Source organism: Mandrillus leucophaeus, unplaced genomic scaffold, assembly GCF_000951045.1.
Source record: "Mandrillus leucophaeus isolate KB7577 unplaced genomic scaffold, Mleu.le_1.0 Scaffold106, whole genome shotgun sequence".
Taxonomy (NCBI): Eukaryota; Metazoa; Chordata; class Mammalia; order Primates; family Cercopithecidae; genus Mandrillus; species Mandrillus leucophaeus.
In genome coordinates this window covers 536,194-545,915 of record NW_012098765.1, presented here as the reverse complement: position 1 = coordinate 545,915, position 9,722 = coordinate 536,194, and the positions used below count along the sequence as shown (strand labels likewise).

At 43.4% G+C, this 9,722-nt stretch overlaps 1 protein-coding gene across 1 annotated transcript in view; it reads right to left on the bottom strand.

Moving 5' to 3' along the window:
- The window catches only part of CXCL17 (chemokine (C-X-C motif) ligand 17), a 24,194-nt gene extending 15,463 nt beyond the window's left edge, over window positions 1-8,731 (bottom strand). Inside the window, exon 1 of the mRNA XM_011982812.1 lies at window positions 8,436-8,731. Coding sequence (XP_011838202.1) covers window positions 8,436-8,514 — 79 coding nt within the window. The 5' untranslated portion in view covers window positions 8,515-8,731. The remainder of the gene's footprint in view (window positions 1-8,435) is intronic.
- Window positions 8,732-9,722: the final 991 nt, after the last annotated feature.

Below are 9,722 nucleotides of genomic sequence, written 5' to 3'. Positions count from 1 at the left end.
AAAAAAAAAAAAAAAAAAAGGCCCTTATGAATGGGACATAGGCCAGGTGTGGTGGCTCTCACCTGTAATCCCAGTGCTTTGGGAGGCTGAGGCAAGGGGATTGCTTGAGGGCAGTAGTTCAAGACAGCCTAGGTAATATAGCGAGGCCTTGTCTCTACTATATATATATATATATATTTTTTTTTTTTTAAAAAGGTAAGGTATCCTAGGCTGGGCATGGTGGCTCATCCCTGTAATCCCAGCACTTTGGGAGGCTGAGGCTGGCGGATCATTCGAGGTCCGGAGTGCAAGACCAGCTTAGCCAACATGGTGAAACCCTGTCACTACTGAAAATACAACAATTAGCTGGGTGTGATGGCGCATGCCACCTGTAATCCCAGCTACTGGGGAGGCTGAGGCAGGAGAATTGCTTGAACCCGGGAGGCAGAGGTTGCAGTGAGTCAAGATCATGCCATTGCACTCCAGCCTGGGCAACAGAGTGAGACTCCGTCGCAAAAAAAAAAAAAGTAGGAGGGATCCTAGAGAGCTCTTTCATTCTCTTTTCACCTCTTGAAGATAAGAGGAGAAGTCTGCTGTCTGCAGCCTGGAAGAGGACCCTTGCCAGAACTCAGCTGTGCTGGTACCCTGATTTCATAGATCCAGCCTGCAGAACTGTGAGGAATAAATTTCTCTTATTTATGCCACCCAGTCTGTGGTATTGTGTTAATGCAGTCCTAGCAAACTAACATAAAATCTTTCTCCTTCACTAGACTCTGAACCATTGGCTCAATAGTCGTTCAGCTATGTGGTTCCTGACACATGGTAGGCATTTGGTAAATGTTTGTTCAACACGTGGATGGATGTGTTGTTTGGAGGGGACCCTTAGAGATCATATGGCTCAATTCAGGCCTCCTACTTCCCAGACTTCTGCCACACAGATGGAGGGGGTTGCGTCATTTCCCCAAGGGCTGCTTTTCCAGTGTTCTCATGTGCTGTTTTGAGTGTTATCAAAGTACTTTAACCTGGCATAGCCCCTGCCATGTAAACTTTTCTAACATTTTTACTCTTGCCTGACCTCTACTCCTAGTTCCAGAGAAAAACCACAGCATATTAGGCCTTGAAGGAAATCCTGGAGATTATTTAATCAAATTCCTTAATTCTGAAGTTTTCTTTTCAGTCTAAATGTAATTTAACTGTTGGAGAAAATTTTGAAAGTACAAACAGAAATTACTATTCTTACAAACTGTTGGTATTTTGGCATATTTGTTACCTGCATATGCTTTTTATTAATGTAGTGATAACCATAGAATGTAAACACATTCTCTTTTTCCATTCATAGGCATGTTGCTGTGTTATCTTTATAACACATTTTTAATGAATGCATAATACTCTCAATAATTATGTGTTCCAAATTAGTTAAGTGTTTTCCCATTGCTGAATATTTAGAAAGTTTTATTTTTTAGAAGTTGGTAAATTTCTTTGTTCTTATAACTGTTTTCCAAATTTTAGATTATTTTCTTGGGAGAGAGTTCCCAAAGTGGAATTACTGGGTCAAAAGGTAAGAATTGCTTTCAAAAGAGCTGTACTAATGTTTAAATTTTATTTTTTAATTATTTTATTTTATTTTATTATTTTATTTTATTTTATTTTATTTTGAGACGGAGTCTCGCTCTGTGGCCCAGGCTGGAGTGCAGTGGCGGGATCTCAGCTCACTGCAAGCTCCACCTCCTGGGTTCATGCTATTCTCCTGCCTCAGCCTCCCGAGTGGCTGGGACTACAGGCGCCATAGTTTTTTGTATTTTTTAGTAGAGACGGGGTTTCACTGTGTTAGCCAGGATGGTCTCGATCTCCTGACCTCGTGATCCGCCTGTCTCGGCCTCCCAAAGTGCTGGGATTACAGGCTTGAGCCACCGTGCCCAGCCTTATACTTTTTCTCTAAATAAATTTATTTTGCAAAACATCCTCATCCTATGCAATATTATCTGTGAAATTACAGGTTTGATGTATGCTTAGTTTTTTTCCTAACATGCATTAAAATAAACACAGAAGTATTAAAGTAAAAAGAAGCTTATTTACATTCCACCTAAAATCAGTTTTGGGAACCACTGATACAGTGGCATAAACATGCACTTTATATCCAGATAGGCCTGGGGTCAGCTATTGGCTCCATCACTTAACTATGTCAACTTGGACAAGTCACTTGGCTTCTATGATCCTTGATTCCCTGATTTGTAAAAGGAGGATGGTAAAATCCTCCTCGCAGAGTTGTTGGGAATAAGTGAGCTGCTGTAGGAGCCCAGTGCCCAGGCGGGTGTTGAGTACATGATGGTTATCATTGTGGTTATTGCCTCCCCTCCCCTCCCTTCCCTCCCTTCCTCCCTCCCTCCCTTCCTTCCTTCCATTCCTCCCTTCCTTCCTTCCTTCCTTCTTTTTTTGACAGAGTCTCACTCTGTCGCCCAAGCTGGAGTACAGTGTTGCGATTTCGGCTCCCTGCAACCTCTGCCTCGCAGGTTCAAGCAATTCTCCTTCCTCAGCCTCCCAAGTAGCTGGGATTACAGGCACCCACCACCCATGCCTGACTAATTTTTGTATTTTTAGTAGAGGCGGGTTTTACCATGTTAGTCAGGCTGGTCCTGAACTCTTAACATCAAGTGATTACAGGCATGAGCCACTATGCCTGGCCACTTTATACTTTTTCTTTTTTCTTTTTTTTTTTTTTGAGGTGGAGTCTCACTCTGTCGCCCAGGCTGGAGTGCAGTGGCGGGATCTCAGCTCACTGCAAGCTCCACCTCCTGGGTTCATGCTATTCTCCTGCCTCAGCCTCCCGAGTGGCTGGGACTACAGGCGCCATAGTTTTTTGTATTTTTTAGTAGAGACGGGGTTTCACTGTGTTAGCCAGGATGGTCTCGATCTCCTGACCTCGTGATCCGCCTGTCTCGGCCTCCCAAAGTGCTGGGATTACAGGCTTGAGCCACCGTGCCCAGCCTTATACTTTTTCTCTAAATAAATTTATTTTGCAAAACATCCTCATCCTATGCAATATTATCTGTGAAATTACAGGTTTGATGTATGCTTAGTTTTTTTCCTAACATGCATTAAAATAAACACAGAAGTATTAAAGTAAAAAGAAGCTTATTTACATTCCACCTAAAATCAGTTTTGGGAACCACTGATACAGTGGCATAAACATGCACTTTATATCCAGATAGGCCTGGGGTCAGCTATTGGCTCCATCACTTAACTATGTCAACTTGGACAAGTCACTTGGCTTCTATGATCCTTGATTCCCTGATTTGTAAAAGGAGGATGGTAAAATCCTCCTCGCAGAGTTGTTGGGAATAAGTGAGCTGCTGTAGGAGCCCAGTGCCCAGGCGGGTGTTGAGTACATGATGGTTATCATTGTGGTTATTGCTGTGGAATTCTGGTTATTTTCCAAAGAGAGTGTCTATGCTGGAATATTGGGCTTGTGGCTTTCTGCTGATGTCGATGTGTAAATAAGTTACTTCCACTTGTTAGGATTTATGGTGCATCTGTCACTATTTTCATTTCCCAGATCCACTATATACTTGCTTTGTGATTTTGGACAAAGTTGTGTAACTTTTCTATGCCTCATTTTCCTAATTTGTAAGATGTGGTTAATAATAGTACAGTAGTCCTTCCTTATCCACAGGACTCCCAAGATACTTGAAGTCTCAGATAGTACCAAACCCTATATATATATTTTTTTCTACACATATACACTTATGATAAAGTTTAATTTATGAATAACGCACAGTAAGAGATTAACAATAACTAATAGGATAGAACAATTTAAAAAATATACTATAATAGGCTGGGGAGGGGGCTCATGCCTGTAATCCCAGAACTTTGGGACGCCAAGGCAGGCAGATCACGAGGTCAGGAGATCGAGACCATCCTGGCTAACACGGTGAAATCAAGTCTCTACTAAAAATACAAAATAGTAGCCGGTTGTGGTGGCGCATGACTTTAGTCCCAGCTACTTGGGAGGCTGAGGCGGGAGAATGCCTTGGGAGAACCCGGCAGGCAGAGCTTGTAGTGAGCCGAGATCACACCACTGCACTACAGCCTGGGTGACAGAGTGAGACTCTGTCTCAAAAAAAAAAAAAATATATATATATATATATGTATATATATACTGTAATAAAAATGATGTGAATGTGGCCTTTCTCTCTCTGTTTCTCAAGATAACATAACAATATTTTGGGGCCACAGTTGGCGGGTAACTGAAACTGCGATTAACTGGGGACTACTGTACATGAGTGTGCGTGTGTGTTATTTCCCAGCTCTGACCACTAGAGGGCCTAGAAGCACCAGCACCTACTAGCAATGGGCTTATCAGTCAGTGCCCATGGTCTGTAAGTATCATTCTCCCATGAAAGGAACTAGGGCTTCCAGGAAAAATAGCTGATCCAGGGCTGGGACAGAAAAACACAAGAGGAGCCCGAAGCTTTTTGTGGTGTCAGAAACGAAGGAACTGCTCAAAAAATGATGGAGACATGTCTAAAGGTCATAGAAGCCAACTGGAAGGAGTTCCCAGTGGCCAATTTTGGGACCATATGAGCAACATAATAAATAATGATAGTAATGGATTCCAACCCATAAATACTCATGAGTCCATGCTGATATAAATAAATAACTGAACAAATAAATAAATAAGGAAGAAAAGGCTGGGCATGGTGACTCACGCCTGTAATCCCAGCACTTTGGGAGGCGGAAGTAGGGGAATCACTTGAGGCCAGGAATTAGACACCAGCCTGGCTAACATGACAAAACCCCGTCTCTACTAATACAAAAATTAGCTGGGTGTGGTGGTGTGTGCCTGTAGTCTCAGCTACTCAGGGGGCTGAGGTGGGAGGATCACTTGAGCCCAGAAGGTGGAGGTTGCAGTGAGCCAAGATCACGCCACTGCATTCCAGCCTAGGCAACAGAGTGAGACTCTATCTCAAAAACAAACAAACAAACAAAAAACAAAAAACAAAAAAGAAAGAAAAAGAAATAACTCTTTCTTATGGCAGAATTCCGATTAGATAAATGTAGAAGGAACAATGGAAGTAGAAAATCACTATTTGTCCAATACCACAGTAATAATTCTTTGTAGGAAACAATCATCCATAGATTCTAAAAATTAATGTTAAAAGTATGATGATGCTGTTAACTGGTAAACAACAAGAAAAAAAAGTATGATGAGAAGAAACAGGCTGTTTACATATTTCCAAAGTGTTTCTCCGCAAGATACTTGTTAATTACAATGAGACAAATAGTAACCTTACAGTAGAGAAACCTGGCAGACACCACCTGAACCAAGTGCTTAAAGTGAATTCCATCAGTAATGAGAGATACCGATATCCTGGGGCTCTTGCTGGGATGTCCAGAGAAGGATACATCACTTCTGAAGTATTCTTGCCTAAAATGCGTAGCCGGAAATATCAGACAAACCCATATTCAGGGGACATTCTACAAAACAACTGGCTAGTACTCTTCAAAAGTGTCAAGGTCCTGAAAGAGAGGGAAAGACTGAGAAACTATCCCAGGTTGGAGGAGACTTAGGAGATCTGACATTTTATTCAGTGGGATCCCGAATTGGAGTCTGGAGCAGAAAAAGGACATGAGTGGGATGATTAGCAAGATTTGAACATTTGTAGATTAGTTAATATTATGGTATCAATGCTAATCTCCTGGTTTTAATAATTGTATTATGGTTACATAAGATATTGTTTGAAAACAATTGGATGAAGGCTATACTGGAACTCTATTTTTATAATATTTTTCAAAGTCTGAAAAATGAAAAGTAAGAAAAAGTAAGAAATGCATTAGATTTGTGAGGACAGATGAGATCATAAGTGTGAAGTGCTTAGAACAATGCTTGTGATATAGGAGTTCTTAATGTGTCTGATATAAGTAATTTTATAATTAAATAATATTACAATTAATGAATCTGTTATTATAAGTAATTTATTTCCTAATGACCTCATATATTCTCACTTATTTTTATTTCCCTTAACCCTGTGAAAAGCATATTGAGCATGTATGTGATTAAGAGATAAAATAAGATTAGACTTTATTCTGAGATTTATTTTGGGGATGGAGGAGCTATTATTTCCTTTAGCCACTAAGTAGCTCAGACTCAGGCCTACATTGCAAAACTTCGCTTGGCTGGGAAACAAGGCTTGAGCCCGGCTGCCACCCCCGCGACGTGGTTTGTGATGGTGCCTCCTGGTGGTGCAGGGAGCTTTCCCCAGTTCCTCACCCTCGTCCTTTAGGAGCGACTTAGAAATTTTACTCAGTCCATTTATTAAACCCTTTCTAGGTCACACTGTGGATCATTTAATCTTCACAAGTGTGTGTGACAAGTGGTATTTTCTTCATTTTAAGATGATAAAACTGAAACTCAAAAAAGTGAGGCGACTTGTCTAGGGTTGCAAAGTGTGTGGCAGAGTCAAGATCTAGGTTCCCCTGACTTCCAGGCTGAGTGTAAAGGTCTAGGTGAGTCTAAAAGTGTGGCCATGCAGAGAACTATTGGTGTAGAGCAGTGGTTGTTGACCAAGGGTGGATCCCCCTCAGGGGACATTTGGCGATGTCTGGAGATATTTTTGGCTTCCATAATGGGTTTGGATGAGGGAGAGGGGAGGCTGCTATTGGCCTGTAGTGGAGAGATGCCACGCGGATGCTGCTGAACATCTCACAGTGCACAGAACAGCCCCCACTGCAAGGAACTGTTCAGCCCAAATGTCAGTAGAGCTGCTATGAAGCCCTGGTTTAATTTAGAAACCTGAGGATGCATTCTTGAGGTTATCTAATGTTCGCTGAGTACTGAGCTGAATAGCGTGAGGGATATGGAAACAGTGCACCAGTCCATGCCACCAAGTAGTTTGCAGCCGACGCAGGGGGTAGAGGCAGGAAAGGCACATGAGGCCCCTCAATATAAGGCAGCAGATGATAAGTGCAAGAAGAGAGTGTCCAGCAGGGCTAAGCTGGCTCTCAGGAGGGAGACCACATGTCTGCCTGTGGGAGGAACTGAAGGAAGCTGTGGAAGGTGGTTTTGAGTTGGGTGTCTGAGCAAAGTTGAGCTGATGGGAAAACACAATACGCGTTCAGCGAAGAGCAAACAGGTTAGTTTGGGTGGAGAATAGTATTTTTTAGTGAGTAGAGGGAGGTATACTGGAAAAACAGGTTGGGGCTAGAGCTTTGAGTTCAGGCAGAGGACTGTAGCGTGGGTGTCTGTCATAGTGATGGAAAAGTCTTCCCTTTTGGAATAGTGGTCTAGGCCCTAGGGCTATGGGGCTTAGCAGCTTCCAGAGCACTCTCTCTACAAAGGAAGAGATGTTGGAAATTGGAGTGGAGAAGGGAGAATGCCTCCTGATTTTAGGACCAAGTTGGTGCTGAGTATGCAGCAAAGCCATTTCACCTCAAAGTGGCCTTTGGGGAGATGGTGCTCACAAGCAGAAATATACATGGGGGTCAGGTCTGTTCTTTGTGGTTGCTCTGTGAAGGGCTGGGCCACTTTATAGTGAAAGCTGGAGCAGATTTGCAACCCCTAAGCTAAGGTCTGCTTCCCAAAATGTGAGCTGTTACAGCAGGGCTTGCTACGAATAAAGCTTCAAATATGGACACTACCTGGTGACAGGCTTTTTCTAGTTTATTTCATTACCAGTAAATAGCATTAAGACATGTTGGTGGCATTCCGGTGCACTGTAAAGAATATAAGCAAAGACTTCCTGATCTTCTATAAAGGTACCATTGCCTTCAACACCCTCCCACCACCATCATTAAGTTTAGCCATGATAATTATGTTACTCTTTTGGAAAAGGGTTGGGGGAGAAGACATGGGAGCAAATCTTTGTTGAGCTAGTATATATATACATACATACCTGTGTGTGTGAGGAGGATCAGCTACAATTACAGATATTTTCTTTTTTTTTTCTTTTTTATTTTTGAGACGGAGTCTCGCTCTGTAACTCAGGCTGGAGTACAGTGGTACCATCTTGGCTCACTGCAGCCTTTGCCTCCCGGGTTCCAGCAATTCTCCAGGCTCAGCCTCCTGAGTAGCTGGGACTACAGGTGCATGCTACCACGCCTGGCTAATTTTTTGTATTTTTCATAGAGATGGAGTTTCACCGTGTTAGCCAGGATAGTCTCAATTTCCTGACCTTGTGATCTGCCTGCCTTGGCCTCCCAAAGTGCTGGGATTACAGGCATGAACCACTGCGCCCGGCCAGTTGCAGATATTTTCACATACAATATCTCATTTAACTCTGTCAACATCGTTTAGGTGTAAGTACAGTTTGCTGTTTTTTGTAAAGGAGGAAACTGGCATTGAGAAAGGCTCACTCACCCCAATACCCCACAGCTAAGAGAAGCTGCATTTTGATGTGTCTGTGGCCTGTTTTGCCACATTTCCTCCCCTCATTTTCCCCTTCATAGACAGTCTTGTTTACCTGGATTCAGGCTGCTAGAGACCATGGACATCAGCATCAATGGCAGCAACAGGAGGAAGGAAGAGATTAGAACTTTCATTGCAACGGTTGGTGCAGCTGTTAAGTTGCTTGAAGAGTATAATGGAAGGTTCCCTGTTGGAGGCTGCTGATCTCTGGGGATGACTGAGGTCAGGGTACTCAGCCTGGCGGTCTATGCTTTAGTCCCAGGCCAGCGTTCCCATTTGAGGGCGAGAACAGGTGAGGTGACGCTGTTTTGCTCTTAGGTAACAGATTAGACCATGTGCTTTATGGGAATCTGGGAGGTGAAACTGGTCAAACAAAAGAAATGCAGCATTCTTAAGAACATAAGAAGGTGACTGATAACTTGGCAGCCGTGCCAGTTCTCTCCTGTACTCTTTCCCGCCTCCTCACACCCCAGTGCCTCATGATTTCTTCCTCAAACCTTTGTTTCTTGCTTGGATTTCCTTATACCTTTCAGTGACCCTCTCTATCTGAATATTTGACAGGAAAGTGGCTGCTAAGTGTTGGTAGGCGAGACTTTGACAAGGTCTCTTTCCCCTCCTGCTCCCATCCTTTTAAAAATATCAGCAATAGTAGTGTTGTTGCCTGGGAAGTTGCCCTGTCCTCTCTCTGTTCACAATTTCCTTCAATTCTGTAGCCACATAAGGTAGCAGCAGAGCAGGATCTGGGACAAGAGGCAGCTCCCCTGCCCAGAACACCGCCCTGGAGCAGTGGGTGACACCAGGCCTCCTTGTGTGTCCATCAGGAAGGTGGCCATGGCTTAGCTGTTCTGGTCTAAAGGAGAGGGAACTGGGTTGGGGGAAGAGACCCCCAGAACTGCAGGTCCCAGAGGGTTTGAGAAACAGGAGCCACAGAAGGGAAGGAGCCCTGAAGGGTGTTTGCCCAGCTGCTGGGGCGCCTGGCTCCAGCACTTCTTTGGAAATGGCCCCAGGTCAAAGAAGAAAGGTAATAATACTCGAAGTAAACATTAGGGGCATAGAATATCAGCACTCACTAAACTTGACATTTATTTGAGACTTTAGGAAATGTGCGCAAAGGGAAAGGAGAGGCTGGACTTGAATGCTGGGTGATATTCATGGGGGCTGAAGGGAAGGCAAACAAGGGAGCCCTCCCTAGAAGCCTCCAGGCAGGAGTGAGAACAGGGGGTGTGACTTTGTTTCCCTGAGAGGAGGAAAGAGGAAAGGCATGAGTCAAAGCCCTTTGCTTTTGTTTGACCATTCTTTTTTCTCCACGTTTTCAAATTATCTCGGCCTGTTGACTTGTCAC